Source organism: Bos indicus, chromosome 5, assembly GCF_029378745.1.
Source record: "Bos indicus isolate NIAB-ARS_2022 breed Sahiwal x Tharparkar chromosome 5, NIAB-ARS_B.indTharparkar_mat_pri_1.0, whole genome shotgun sequence".
NCBI classification, from domain to species: Eukaryota; Metazoa; Chordata; class Mammalia; order Artiodactyla; family Bovidae; genus Bos; species Bos indicus.
The window spans coordinates 100,829,935-100,845,271 of NC_091764.1; the positions used below are offsets into that span (position 1 = coordinate 100,829,935).

The 15,337-nt window shown below is 39.7% G+C and overlaps 1 protein-coding gene across 1 annotated transcript in view; it reads left to right on the forward strand.

The window, feature by feature from the left end:
- LOC109558586 (pregnancy zone protein-like) overlaps positions 1–15,337 on the forward strand; it is a 59,371-nt gene extending 44,034 nt beyond the window's left edge. The window contains exons 24-37 of the mRNA XM_070790176.1: positions 4,356–4,439; positions 4,978–5,154; positions 5,446–5,533; positions 6,337–6,493; positions 6,878–6,952; positions 7,686–7,863; positions 8,925–9,148; positions 10,551–10,769; positions 10,942–11,072; positions 11,672–11,762; positions 12,949–13,017; positions 13,601–13,703; positions 14,494–14,535; positions 15,168–15,337. Coding sequence (XP_070646277.1) covers positions 4,356–4,439; positions 4,978–5,154; positions 5,446–5,533; positions 6,337–6,493; positions 6,878–6,952; positions 7,686–7,863; positions 8,925–9,148; positions 10,551–10,769; positions 10,942–11,072; positions 11,672–11,762; positions 12,949–13,017; positions 13,601–13,703; positions 14,494–14,535; positions 15,168–15,190 — 1,661 coding nt within the window. The 3' untranslated portion in view covers positions 15,191–15,337. The remainder of the gene's footprint in view (positions 1–4,355; positions 4,440–4,977; positions 5,155–5,445; positions 5,534–6,336; positions 6,494–6,877; positions 6,953–7,685; positions 7,864–8,924; positions 9,149–10,550; positions 10,770–10,941; positions 11,073–11,671; positions 11,763–12,948; positions 13,018–13,600; positions 13,704–14,493; positions 14,536–15,167) is intronic.

Genomic DNA, 15,337 nt, shown 5'->3' on the forward strand with positions numbered 1-15,337 from the left:
CAGCATCATACTCTTTTCCAATGAGTCAACTCTTCGCATGAGGTGGCCAAAGTACTGGAGTTTCAGCTTTAGCATCATTCCTTCCAAAGAAACCCCAGGGCTGATCTCCTTCAGAATGGACTGGTTGGATCTCCTTGCAGTCCAAGGGACTCTCAAGAGTCTTCTCCAACACCACACTTCAAAAGCATCAATTCTTTGGAGCTCAGCCTTCTTCACAGTCCAACTCTCACATCCATACATGACCACAGGAAAAACCATAGCCTTGACTAGACGAACCTTTGTTGACAAAGTAATGTCTCTGCTTTTCAATATGCTATCTAGGTTGGTCATAACTTTCCTTCCAAGAAGTAAGCGTCTTTTAATTTCATGGCTGCAGTCACCATCTGCAGTAATTTTGGAGCCCAGAAAAATAAAGTCTGACACTGTTTCCACTGTTTCCCCATCTATTTCCCATGAAGTGATGGGACCAGATGCCATGATCTTCATTTTCTGAATGTTGAGCTTTAAGCCAACTTTTTCACTTTCCACTTTCACTTTCATCAGGAGGCTTTTTAGTTACTCTTCACTTTCTGCCATAAGGGTGGTGTCATATGCATATCTGAGGTTATTGATATTTCTCCCAGCAATCTTGATTCCAGTTTGTGTTTCTTCCAGTCCAGCATTTCTCATGATGTACTCTGCATTTAAGTTAAATAAGCAGGGTGACAATATACAGCCTTGATGTACTCCTTTTCCTATTTGGAACCAGTCTGTTGTTCCATGTCCAGTTCTAACTGTTGCTTTTTTACTCCCTGATTTACTTAGTCTTCATCACTTATGATTTTTTAAAACTATTTATATATTTATTTATTTTGGCTATTCAGTTCAGTTCAGTCACTCAGTCATGTCTGACTCTTTGTGACCCCATGGACTGCAGCCTACCAGGCTTCCCTGTCCATCACCAACTCCCAGAGTTTGCTCAAACTCATGTCCATTGAGTCGGTGATGCCATCCAACCATCTCATCCTCTGTCATCCCCTTCTCCTCCTGCCTTCAATCGTTCCTAGCATCAGGGTCTTTTTGAACAAGTCAGTTCTTTGCATCAGTTGGCCAAAGTATTGCAGTTTCAGCTTCGGCATCACTCCTTCCAATGAATATTCAGGACTGATTTCCTTTAGCATGGACTGGTTGGATCTCCTTGCAGTCCAAGGGACTCTCAAGGCTTTTCTCCAACACCAAAGTTCAAAACCATCAATTCTTCGGCACTCAGCTTTCTTTATGGTCCAACTCTCACATCCATACATGACTACTGAAAAAACTATAGCTTTGACTAGACAGACCTTTACTGGCAAAGTAATGTCTCTGCTTTTTAATATGCTGCCTAGGTTGGTCTTAGTTTTTCTTCCAAAGAGCAAGTGCCTTTTAATTTCAGGGCTGCGGCCACCATCTGCAGTGATTTTGGAGCCCAAAAATATAAAGTGTCTCACTGTCTCCATTGTTTGCCCATCTATTTGCCATGAAGTGACGGGACCAGATACCATGATCTTTGTTTTTTGAATGTTGAGTTTTAAGCCAGCTTTTTCACTCTCCCTTTTCACTTTCATCAAGAGGCTCTTTAATTCTTCTTCATTTTCTGCCATAAGGGTGGTGTCATCTGCGTATCTGAGGTTATTGATAGTTCTCCCTGCAATATTGATTCCAAGTAGTGTTTCATCCAGCCCAGCATTTTGCATGATGTACTCTGCATATAAGCAGGGTGACAATTTTCAGCCTTGACATACTCCTTTCCCAATTTGGAACCAGTCTGTTCTTCCATGTCCAGTTCAAACTGTTGCTTCTTGACCTGCATAGATATTTCTCAAGAGGCAGGTAAGGTGGTCTGGTATTCCCATCTCTTTCAGAATTTTCCACAGTTTGTTGTGATCCCACAGTCAAAGATTGTGGCATAATTAATAAAGCAGAAGTAGATATTTTTCTGGTATTCTCTTGCTTTTTCAATGATAGAATAGATGTTGACAATTTGACCTCCGGTTCCTCTCCCTTTTCTAAATCCAGCTTGAAGATGTGAAGCTCATGGTTCATGTACTGTTGAAGCCTGGCTTGGAGAATTTGGAGCATTACTTTGCTAGTGTGTGAGATGAGTGCAATTGTGCAGTAGTTTGAACATTCATTGGCACTGCTTTTCTTTGGGATTGGAGTGAAAACTGGCCTTTTCCAGTCCTGTGGCCACTACTGAGTTTTCTAAATTTTCTAGCATATTCAGTGCAGCACTTTCACAGCATCATCTTTTACGATCTGAAATAGCTCAACTGGAATCGCATTACCTCTACTAGCTTTGTTCACAGTGATGCTTCCTAAGGCCCACTTGACTTCACATTCCAGGATGTCTGGCTCTAGGTCAGTGATCACACCATTGCAGTTGGGTCATGAAGATCTTTTTTGTATAGTTCTTCTGTGTATTCTTGCCATCTTTTCTTAATATCTTCTGCTTCTGTTAGGTCCATACCATTTCTGTCTTTTATTGTGCCCATCTTTCCATGAAATGTTCCCTTGTAATTTTCTTGAAGAGATCTTTAATCTTTCCCGTTCTGTTGTTTTCCTCTATTTCTTTGCATTGATCACTGAGGAAGGCTTTCTTATCTCTCCTTGCTATTCTTTGGAACTCTGTATTCAAATGGGTATAGCTTTCATTTTCTCCTTTGTCTTTTGCTTCTTTTCTCAGCTATTTGTAAGGCCTCCTCAGACAGCCATCTTGCCTTTTTGCATTTCTTTTTCTTAGGGATGGTCTTGCTCCCTGTCTCCTGTACAATGTCACAAACCTCTGTCCATAGTTCTTCAGGCACTCTGTCTATCAGATCTAATCCCTGGAATTTATTTGTCAGTTCCACTGTATAATTGTAAGGAATTATATCATACCTGAATGGTCTAGTGGCTTTCCCTACTTTCTTCAATTTAAGTCTGAATTTTGCAATAAAGAGTTCATGATCTGAACCACAGTCAGCTCCTGGTCTTATTTTGCTGACTATATAGAGCTTCTTCATCTTTGGCTGCAAATAATATAATCAATCTGATTTCGGCATTGACCATCTGGTGATGTCCATGTGTAGAGTCTTCTCTTGTGTTGTTGGAAGAGGGTGTTTTTTATGACCAGTGCAATTTCTTGGCAAAACTTAGCCTTTGTCCTGCTTCATTTTGTACTCCAAGGCCAAATTTGCCTGTTACTCCAGGTATCTCTTGACTTCCTACTTTTGTATTCTAGTCCCCTATGATGAAAAAGACATCTTTATTGAGTGTTAGTAGGTAGGTCTTCAGAGAACCATTCAACTTCAGCTTCCTCAGCATTACTGATTGGGGCATAGACTTGGATTACTGTAATACTGAATGGCTTCCCTTGGAAATGAACAGAGATCATTCTGTTATTTTTGAGATTGCACCCAAGTACTGCATTTTGGACTCTTGTTGACTATGAAGGCTACTCCATTTCTTCTAAGGGATTCTTGCCCACAGTAGTAGATACAATGGTCATCTGAATTAAATTTGCCCATTCCAGTCCATTTTAATTCATTGATTCCTAAAATGTCAATGTTGACTCTTGTCATCTCCTGTTTGACCATTTCTAATTTACCTTAATTCACAGACCTAACATTCCCTGTTCCTTTCTGATTTTGGCTATACCAGGTCTTAATTGGGGCATGTGGATCTAGTTCCCTGACCAGGGATTGAACCCAGGCCCCCTGATTTGAGAGCATGGAGTCTTAGCCACTGAACCACCAGGGAAGTACCTGATTTTTTAATCAATGAGTATTTAGATGGCAACTTTATCCCCACACCCTACACTTCCTAGTTTACCTTGCCTCACTAGCTCACTCATATAAACACTCTGCTTTATTTTTTGTATAGAACTTATCAGTATCTAGCATACTAAAAATTTGTTATTTTATTACTCCCATCAAAATGAACTTATTATGATGTCAGGAAATGTCTTCCAAAAATTGCTATATCACTGCACTTAATACAGAATCTGGTACATAGCACACACTTAATACATATTTATGGAGTAAATATGATTTTTTTACAACCACTAGCTATAGTGTAAGTTAAGATAAACAATAAAAAGAAGGAAATAAGTATAACAAGGTATATGCTTATACAGAGATCTATAGAGATTTAGCACAAATATATATGATTAATATGAACTTCACTGTGAGATGAATTGTGGCTGTAGCAGAAACTTGGATTGCATCAAAAAAATTAAATAATAACTAATAAAAACGTGATGTTGGATCTTGATCATAGAGACGGGAAAAAATGCAAACAGAGCTAGAACATTTCTCTCATTTTTCCCTCCCTTATGTGTATTTGTCTTGTTTCATTAGAAACTGGAGGATCTGAAAAGTTGTCATTAAAACTTCCTTCAAATGTGGTTGAAGGTTCTGCCAGGGCGACATATTCAGTTTTGGGTGAGTCTCCCATCCCAAAAGAAGCATCTGTCCATCCCTTTAACTCTAGTACATGGGGTCTCATCATCACTTCCTAATGAAGTCCCTGTGTCTAGGCATTGGACTGAGAGAAAGCACCAAGAACCACACTGTGTATTAGTGGGAAAGAGGGGCTGAATCGATGCTGTGCTACATCTTAAACCTTGATATACTCTAAAGAGTAAGGAGAGTCATCTCTTTGTGCTCTCACCTTCAAGATATTGGCTAGATAATGATGCTTTCTACTAGAGATGAAACTAATCCTTTTTTACCAGATGTGTGACTCATCAGAAAGGTATATCCTGCCATTTTGGTCTTTTACTATTTTTCCCATCTTTGAACATCTACTTTATTGTTCCCACATTTCTCTTTCTATTCTTGTTTTTCTTCACCTCTTATGCTTTCTGATCCTCCCCTTTATACATGATTTGGCTTCTCACTTAGCTAGTCATTTATTTTCCTACCCTAACATCAATCAACTGAGTTCCTCTAAATTTTTTTTCTGTATTTCATTCCTCAGGTGATATACTAGGCTCTGCAATGCAAAATCTTCAGAATCTTCTTCGGATGCCCTATGGTTGTGGAGAACAGAATATGGTCCTTTTCACCCCTAACATCTACGTTCTGAACTATCTAAATGAGACAGGACAGCTCACTGAGAAGATCAAGTCCAAAGCCATCAGCTACCTCATCAGTGGTGAGAGATTACCCCCAAAGGAAAAACATTAGTTGATTTCCTAAATATCTCCTCCATTGAACTCAAATCTACGTCCCTTCAATTAAGATTTAGTAATTACCTTTGCTGTGACATCCAACAAGATGTTTCACAATACAACCACAGAATTAAATGGCATCATCAAATCTTGGAGACTTTGTAGTAAAATAGTAGCTTCCCTGTGATTTCTCAATGAGTTTTAAGGAAAAGCCTGATTCCTTCTCCAGTGTCTCTGTTATTTCCTAAATCTATGCAAACATTCTTCTTCTTCAGGTTACCAAAGACAGTTGAACTATAAGCACAGTGATGGTTCTTACAGCACCTTTGGGGATCGTGATGGTAGAAGTCAGGGAAACACTTGGTAAGATAATTATTTCCATATGTTCTCTGTAGATCCAAGATGTTTCAGATAACTGGAAATAGCTCTTATCTGATACCTGGACTTACTGTGTAGAAATTTGTTATCCTTTTAAAACCCACATGCACATCATTGCTAGCAGAAGTTCTCACCATTTCATGTATGAAATGTTCTGATAGTACAGTTCTGATAGTACAGTTGTTGTTTAGTCGCTAAGTCATGTCTGACTCTTTTGGGACCCCATGGACTGTAGCCCACCTGGCTTCTCTGTCCATGGGATTTCCCAGGCAAGAATACTGGAGTGGGTTGCCATTTCCTTCTCCAGGGGATCTTCCAGACCCAAGGATAGAACCTGTGTCTCCTGCATTGCAGGCAGATAGTACAATAGATAATAGTAAAATTAGGGTCCCCTCAAGCAGAAATATAAGGCATAAGGTGTCACAACGTGAAATGAGAGAGGAAGAAGTTTCTATATTGTGCATTCAAGAAGGAGAGGAGGCGAAGAACAGAAAGACACTGTGATGTAGTAAAATCATTCAGAAAATGGCAATTTGGGTGAAGGCTTGGAGTCTCCAAAAAACATTTTATGAGAAAAAAAGTATCAACTCTGGAGAAACCAATAAAGTTGAGAGATTTTTAAATAGATTCAGAAGTTTGTTGGACAAATAAGAGTATATTCAGTATTCAAGGGTCATCTCGCCACCAATTTTCTCCACGGAACTGTGAAGCTATCTGGAGGCAGTGACACACAGTGAGCTTTCAAAAGGAGATGATCCGCAGGTCTCCTTCTCTTCTTTGCTGAACAGGCTTACTGCATTTGTGCTCAAGTCTTTTTCTCAAGCCCAGTCACACATCTTTGTGGAGGACTCGCACATCACAGACTCCCTTACCTGGCTCTCACGGAAGCAGAAGGAAAATGGTTGTTTCCAGCGCTCTGGATCATTGCTAAACAATGCTATTAAGGTGATGCCTTTAAATTTGTTCTGGTCCCTGAGAAGAGTGAAATGTATGAGTTGTGATGCTCCTATGGATTCCTCAAGTCCTGGTGATATAACTTTGAGAAGGACAGCAGAAGCAAAAGCTTTTGAAACCTAACGATAAATTAGGTGTTTCTTATGGTTAAGAAAATAGCATGTCCAAAAAACTCCACTATGTCACTAAAAATGAGGGAAAGTTATTTGGGACAGATTTCAGAATTTGGGGGTGAAGGAGGAAGCAGAGGAAACAATAATATTGCCCTAGAAAAGATACATTCTGGTGAAGATTAACCAAGGGGGAAGTTAGAGTTAGCTGACTCTGGGTGATGGCTACTGGAGTGTTTGAGTGTCTCTGCCTCTGATCCTACAGGGTGGGGTCGATGATGAGGTAACGCTCTCTGCCTATATCACCATCGCTCTACTGGAGATGCCACTGCTTGTCACCGTATGTACCGCCACTCCCAACCTGTACTTCCCTCTAATGTAAGGATGAAACTCGTGGAGCTATGAATCTCTGAGGAAAATGAGTTGTTATTTTCACATTATTTAATATTAGTATATTTCACTGGCGCATAAAGGACGATAGATCCCTTGGGAAGCTGCAAAGAAAATTACCCTCTGGTCAGGACTGTGGTGTTGTGCAAGCACATTGGGGCATTATATCTGTGGCTAGCCAGGGGACAGTTCATTAGCCTGGTTCAGCTAGCCTAAGGTCTTCCTTCATTTTCAGTAAGTCAGAAACAGAAAAACAAATTTCATATATTAATGCATATATGTGGAATCTAGAAAAGTGGTACAGATGAATCTCTTTGCAAGGCAGAAACAGGATTGATGTGGAAAATGAGAACACATGGATACCAAAGGGGAAAGGTGGAGGTGGGATGAAGTGGGAGATGTGGATTGACATATACACACTACTATGTATAAAATAGATAACTAATGGGAACCTGCTGTATAGCACAGGGAACTCTACTCAGTGCTCTGTGGTGATCTAAATGGGAAGGAAATCCAAAAGGGAGAGGATATATGTATACAGAGAGCTGGTTCACTTAGCTGTACAGCAGAAACTAACACATTGTAAAGCAGCTATACCCTCCCTGCTCACCCCCCCAATTAAATAAATAAGTAAATGGCTGGAACAAGGGAAAACAGAAGCAGGGTCTTTATCTTCTTTATAGCACTCAATTGTCCGCAATGCTCTCTTCTGCCTGGAAAGGGCCTGGCAATCTGCCTCAGAGGCCCAAGGAAGTTTTGTCTATACCAAGGCGTTATTGGCCTATGCCTTCGCACTAGCAGGAGACCAAGCCAAACGAAACGAACTGCTTGAGTCACTACACAAAGAGGCTGTAAAAGAAGGTAAGAATTGACTTCCAAAAATCACCAATGATCAAAGGGAGAGACCCTATTTTATTCACATCTATTTTGGGCTTCCCTGGTAGCTCAGCTGGTAAAGAATCTACCTGCAATGCAGGAGACCCCGGTTCAATTCCTGGGTCAGGAAGATCCCCTGGAGAAGGGATAGGCTACCCACTCCAGTATTCTTGGGCTTCCCTGGTGGCTCAGCTTGTATCTGCCTGCAATGCAGGAGACCTGGGTTCTATCCCTGGTTTGGGAAGATCCACTGGAGAAGGGAATGGCTACCCACTCCAGTGTTCTCACCTGGAGAAATCCATGAACTGTATATAATCAGTCCATGGGGTTGCAGAGTTGGAAATGACTGAACAACTTTCACTTTTCACTTTCACATCATGCTTATATTATATTATATCCATTTTATTATTATAAGAAGATTAATTATTACTGACCTAACATCTCTAGGTAACATGGATGATTTTATCAATTCACACATTATAAGCCTCGAAACAGTCCAGTTTCTAATATCACACAAGGATGTAATAAAGATACGAGGTGATTTACTGGAACCTCAATGTACTTTCTTGGCAAAGATTAGGTTTATTGGTGATTACATAATACTTTCACTTCATGTATGTCTGGGCTTCCCTGATAGCTCAGTTGGTAAAGAATCTGCCCACAATGCAGGAGACCCCGGTTCAATTCCTAGGTCGGGAAGATCCACTGGAGAAAGGAAAGACTACCCACTCTAGTAATCTTGGGCTTCCCTGGAGGCTCAGCTGGTAAAGAATCTGCCTGCAATGTGGGAGACCTGGGTTCAATCCCTGGGGTTGGAGAGATCCCCTGGAGAAAGGAAAGGCTACTGACTCCAGTATTCTCGCCTGGAGAATTCCATGGACTGTATAGTCCATAGGGTCACAAAAATTCAGAAATGACTGAGAGGCTTTCACTTCACTTCATGTATGTCCATTCACTGGGTGAGCTGTAATTACAGGGATCATTCATGAATTAGATTTTTGAAAATGTTCTCTAAGCTGAAGATGATATCCTTTTTTATTTCTAAGAGGACTCAATCCACTGGCAACGTCCTAGAAAGCCTCAAGAAGTTAATGAACTCTACAGTCCACACCGGGCTCCTTCTGTTGACGTGGAGATGACATCTTACTGCCTCCTTGCCCATCTTACTGCCCAGCCTGCCCCATCTTCAGAAGATCTGTCTGTGGCTACACAGATTGTAAAATGGCTCACCAAGCAACAGAACCCCAATGGGGGCTTCTCCTCCACTCAGGTCTGTGAAAAGACTCTAGGAAGAAAAATAAATGTACTAATACCTATGTAGACTCAACCATATTCTAAGAGTTGAGTAAGTGAATAGTGTTTCTAATTTATATTTTATTCTTGCATTACCAAAAAGGTTTCAGCCTCATTATTTTACACTTGGATTATTTCTCTGTCCTCTATACAATCTCTCATATTTTCTCTTCTTAGTGGATCCTCTTCTATAAAGTAACCAATCTTCCTAAAGCAGTGTTTTCATATGATTACTTCCTTTAGGGTCTTTCCTGGTGGTCCAGACTCTGTGCTTCCACTGCAGGGGGCTCAGGTTCCATCCCTGGTTTGTGGGGGAACTAAGATCCCACATGCTTTGTGGCATTTTTCATCCAAAGCCTAAAATTAATTTGCCCTAACTATTTCCTCTCCTCGGTAAACATGAATAATCTTGTCTAATAAGGCTGATCTCTTCACTTTTCCTGAAATTGGCTCACTCTTCTCCAGGTCTTAACTTCCAATATGTCCTTCCGTATTACTGCCTGATGCCTCTTTTCTGTCTGCATAAGTCTTTCTCACTATTCACAGATAATCTTATTTCTCATCTTCTTCACAGCCTTCTCTTATTATGTATACTAGCTCCAACTCCTCCTTTCTCTGAATTTTCCCAACAAATATTGTTATAGAAATGTATATATTACATGTGTCCATGCTCAGTCATGTCTGACTCTTTGTGACCCCATGGACTGTAGCCCATGAGACTCCTCTGTCTTTGGGATTCTCCAGGCAAGAATACTGGAGTAGGTTGCCATTTCCTCCTTCAGGGATCTTCCTGACCCAAGGATCAAACCCAAGTCTCTTGCATCTCCTGCATTGGCAGGCAGATTATTTACCACTCTGCCACCTGTGAAGCTCGTAGAAATACACAGAACTGTATAGATTATTGAAATGTGTTCTACCTTATGTCAACTATTTGAGTCTTAGTCCCATACATATATTGTAAACTACTTGAATGAGGAAACTGCATTTCCCCAAAGTACCTAAGGGTTTCCAGATGGCTCAAATGGTAAAGAATCTGCCTGCAATGTGGGAGACCTGGAGTCAATCCCTGGGTTGGGAAGATCCCCTGGAGAAGGGAATAGCTATCCACTCCAGTATTCTTGCCTAGAGAATTCCATGGACAGAGAAGCCTTGTGGGCTACAGTCCATAGGATCTCAGGGTAGGACATGATGGAGTGACTAACACACACAAAGAACCTAGAATAGTTCATGATGAATAACGAGCTCTGAATAGACTTGAAATTCAGTGAATGAACAGTGTTTATGACTAGATAACTCTGAGAGTAGCATGGATATGGTTTATATCCAGTATGATTTGGCCACCTTCCTCTCCTATAATTTCTGCACCCATCTTTTTTCAGGATACAGTGGTGGCTCTTCAGGCACTCTCCAAATATGGAGCAGCAACTTTTATTAAAGGGGAGAAAGCAGCTACTGTCACCGTCAAGTCTGCAGGGACCTTCTCTGAAGAATTCCAAGTAGATGAAGCCAAACGTCTACTGCTGCAGGAGGTGGCTTTGCCAGAGATCCCGGGGAAGTACAGCACAGCCGTGACAGGGTCGGGATGTGTGTACATCCAGGTGAGACTTGCCAGGGTTCCAGAAGTGTCACAAATGGGAGATCAAGTCTCAAGAAGTAGATCTGAAGTCCAAAACAGAGAAAGAAACGTGTACCAAGGGGAAATATAAATTACCTAGAAGCAATAGATTGAGTGCAAAAATAAAGGCTTTTTTTTCTCCCCATTCATTTTAGACATCCTTGAGATATAATATCCTACCCAAGAAAGAAGGAAAAGCTCCCTTTACTCTGAAAGTTGAAACTCTTCCCAAAAACTGTGATGGAGTCAGCACTCACAGGAAAGTCCAGATTCACGTCAATATTAGGTAAATTGTAAATTGATACCTGACTTTTAGAATAGATAGAGTATGGTGAAACTGATTTTCTGATGCAGAGGATCTTCACTGTCCAGGGTCATACATAATGAATAAGAAATTCTTGCAATATTTATTCAAAAGAAAATTTTCTTCACTCTTAGCCAAAAAGCCGTAATGTTGAGAATATGATGTCACTATACCTGCAGAGTATGACTTCTTATGAGTTTTCCAAACAACTACATGCTCAGTTGTTAGTCATGTCCCACTCTTTTGCAACCCCATGGATTGTAGCCCACCAGGCTCCTCTGTCCATGGAGTTTTCCAGGCAAGAATACTGGAGTAGGTTGCCACTTCCTTCCTACCCGAGGTGGGTCTTGTTGCCAAGCCAGGGATCAAACATTGGCTGCATTGGCTGGCAGATTCTTTACCACTAGTGCCACCTGGGCAGCCCCCCAGACAACTATAACAGAAGAAAATAGAGTAGATGGTGAAGTTGAATGGTATCCAGGGATAGGAAACACTAGAAATAAAAAAGGAGAGACTTCTGTCTTGAATGAAGTCCAAAGGATTTTGTTTGACTGCCTTGTCCGTACACCTTGACTTCATAGTTACACTGGGGAACGACCCAGCTCCAACATGGTCATTGTTGATGTGAAGATGGTATCAGGCTTCATACCTGTGAAATCATCGGTGAGAAAGGTAAGCCCTAAATCCCTCACAGATAGCAAAGTCATGGCAAATAAATGCTGTAAATTTTATTTTTTTGATTCAGTTCTTCAAGAGGTCTCTCAAACTTGTGTCTCTAGTGTGTGTTTCCATTATTCGAACAGTGAGCATCCTAGTTATATGGTCTCAACTATAAGATATAAATCATAAACATGGTTAATAACGTTTAACCTTGAGACTTCTAGGAATGCACAGTTCATTGAATTATCTTTCCATTATGTATAAAAAGGAAAAGGGAGACTACATCATATGCATGTATGTACATATATTCTCCATTTTTAAATTAAGAGAAAGTTTTTTATCTCTTTATCATTGAACAAATGTTTGCTTTAGAGTTTTGATCATTTTCCTTATTGGTTCAAGGAAGTTTCCAATTATAATTTACAAAAGTTATTGTAGCAAATGGGCCCTGTGCTTTAGTTCAAATCTTTTTCTGTATTTTAGATGACAGTGATTTTATTTTTAATTAGTATAATAAATCACATTGGTCTTTTAAATTCTGAAGCAACTTTACATTCTTAGGACTAACTGGACCTGCTCGTTGTGTTTATTTTTTAAAATAGATTTCTGGATTCTATTTGCTTATAGATGGTTGTGTTTTGTTTTTTTTTTTAATATCATGACTGACACTCAGTTCAGCTCAGTCACTCAGTCGTGTCCGACGCTTTGCGACCCCATGAACAGCAGCATGCCAGGCCTCCCTGTCCATCACCAACTCCTGGAGTTTACCCAAACTCATGTCCATTGAGTCAGTGATGCCATCCAACCATCTCATCCTCTGCCGTCCCCTTCTCCGAGTGACTGACGTCATCCCAGTGACCAACACTGGGCTATATTTTTTGTTTCTTACACTATTCTTACTGGCTTCTGGTATCAAAATTATGCTAGACTCAAAAGACGGGGAGAAATGTCTTTTAACCTCCCCCCCCCCTTTTTTTTTAAATATAGTTAGAAGATAATTCCCTGTCTCTATATGTAGATAATAGATAGGGAGGGTGTTGAGTCAATGTTATTTTTATTACTATTGCTATTATTCTTGAGGAGATCAAATTAGAGTGTGATGTCTCTGAGAAGCCATTTAGAACATAAATATCTGAAGACTATCTCAGCCTGAAAGTCCCTCATCTCATACCCTTTGGTGTATCCTCTGCGTCTACAGCTCCAGGAAATGGCTCAGATTCAGAGGACTGAAGTGAGCACCAACCATGTCCTGATTTACTTTGAAGAGGTAAGATTCTCTGTGACTCTGCTAGATCCAGGAGAGCCATTAGAGGTTCTAACAAACAAGCCAACCCAGGTTCCAAAGAACGTACTTCACATATACAGCTTACCATATTACAAAAGTCTCTGGTATAAGTGTTAGTCACTCAGTCGTGACTAACTAACTATTCTTCAGGGAAGAATACCGGAGTGGGTTGCCATTCCCTTCTCCAGAGGAATCTTCCTGACCCAGGGATTGAAGCCGGGTCTCCCACATTGTAAGGCAGATTCTTTACCATCTGAGCCTCTAGGGAAGCCTGTATTATAAAACTCCCTGGTATTTCATTTACGAAAGGGGAGAAAAAAGCTATAGAGGAAAATGAATCCTGGCCAAGTCAACAGGCTTCATTTACTACATTTAACTGTCTGTAGAATTGTCTTCTTGCCCTTCTTTTATCTGTCCTTGAATGTATTATACAAGTCCGAAGCCATCTCGTTCTCTCCATAGGTTTTGGTACAGAGAATAGCATAAGTACAGTGTTTGATAATATCTTAAAGAAAGAGAGACAAAGTTAATCTTTGATTCTAATTCAGTTTTCCTGTCTCTCCAGCTGACCCATCATATCCTGAGTTTCTTCTTCTCAGTGGAACAAGACATCGCAGTAAAGAATTTAAAACCAGCCACTATAAAGGCATATGATTACTATGAGACAGGTGAGTGAGAGTCAGACATGCCAAGCCTTGAAAGGAAAAAGATGACTAACCTAGGATAGTGTCACCATAACTGAAAGAAAACTCCACAATCTCTCACTGGAAGAAAGAGTGAGTTTATGATCACAGGATAATCTTATTCATAATACTTGTCCCCAAACAAGTATTAGAGTCATTCTTATAAACTGATCATAAAGCAATAAGGGGATCATTTCTTTCTAAATTCTCCTATGAAGTTGTTTGTTCTACACTGAATTATTCTAGAAAGGAAAGAAAAGCAGCAATAACTTAAAAAAAAATACTTCTCAGTACTAATGTGTGCTATGAGACCCAAAATTTGATCTATTTTTCACCTGGGCCTTGGAGAGTCACAAATTTGGGGAAACTTTGTAATATATCAGGAAATTCTTTGATTTGCTCATGACTCTGAACTAGAAACTTACCAGCATCTTAGCATGCTGGTGGTGTTCCAACTTAACTCTTTCTTAGAAAAGAAAAGGTTCACAGCAGAAGGTACAACTCCAATAAGAAAAACATAATTGTGAAAAAGAGCTATACAGTGTCCTACAGAAAGACAGTTATCCATTTATGAACTTTGTATCCAAGCCCAACTTTCTGTTACTTCCCACCAAACAATCCCAAGTAGCTTAGTACAAAAGAAGTCCTTTTATTGGCTCTATAACTATGCTTTATACTTTCTTTCATAACTTACACAATTTATTTACAGTTAACTACTCATGTGCCTATTACTGCATGTCTGTCTTCACTCTGTCTCATTCTTTTTGCATTTCAGAGGAATTCACCATTGAAGAGTACAGTGTTCCCTGCAGTGCTGGTAAAGTATAGACAGTAAAATCTGATGCCAATGAAAAGAAAATAAATAAGCATTTGTTGTTTGAGTAAAGCTGCTTCTTGAGCATTCCCTTACCATATTATAAAACTCCTTGGTGAATCATTTATGAATTGAACTATCTCAGATGTATTATAGACTTTCACAGTAGGAAAAAATGTAAGTAAAATATAATTACATGTATCTAGGTTGACTTGTTTGAGGATGAATCACATATTTGCCACATATAAAAGCTAAATCATTTAATATTTAGTTTACATTTCTGTGCTCAGTGGTGATATATTTATCACCCATGGCCTTTCTGAGATGTTTCTAAACTTACACAAGTTAAAGTCAGGCAACTTTTCACTCTAAAATTGTCCATATAATACTGCACAAGAGATGTGATCTATAAGATGTTCCTTTTGGCTGATTGACAGGGTTCATCTTGACAATACAACACTTGCTATGGGACTTTCCACTCTCCACTTTAAAACATGGAAAAACTGAGAACAGCCTTATCAATAAAAATAAATAAGCATACTAAGTTCAAATATTTATCATTAAAATATGAAAAATTATTCATTTATTAGATCACAAAATTTTCCTAATATTTCTATCTTTTCTTTACTGTTTAGAATCTGAACATGGAAATGATTGAAGATGGTAACTTGTGGACCTCATCAGATGAACTGCTCCAGAAACAAAGAACAAAGACTTATTAGAAGAGAGGCCAGTGGGAGAAAGAAGGGACAGGAATTGGAAGTATGCTAAATTTGTATGTTGAATAAATTTATGACATTTATAA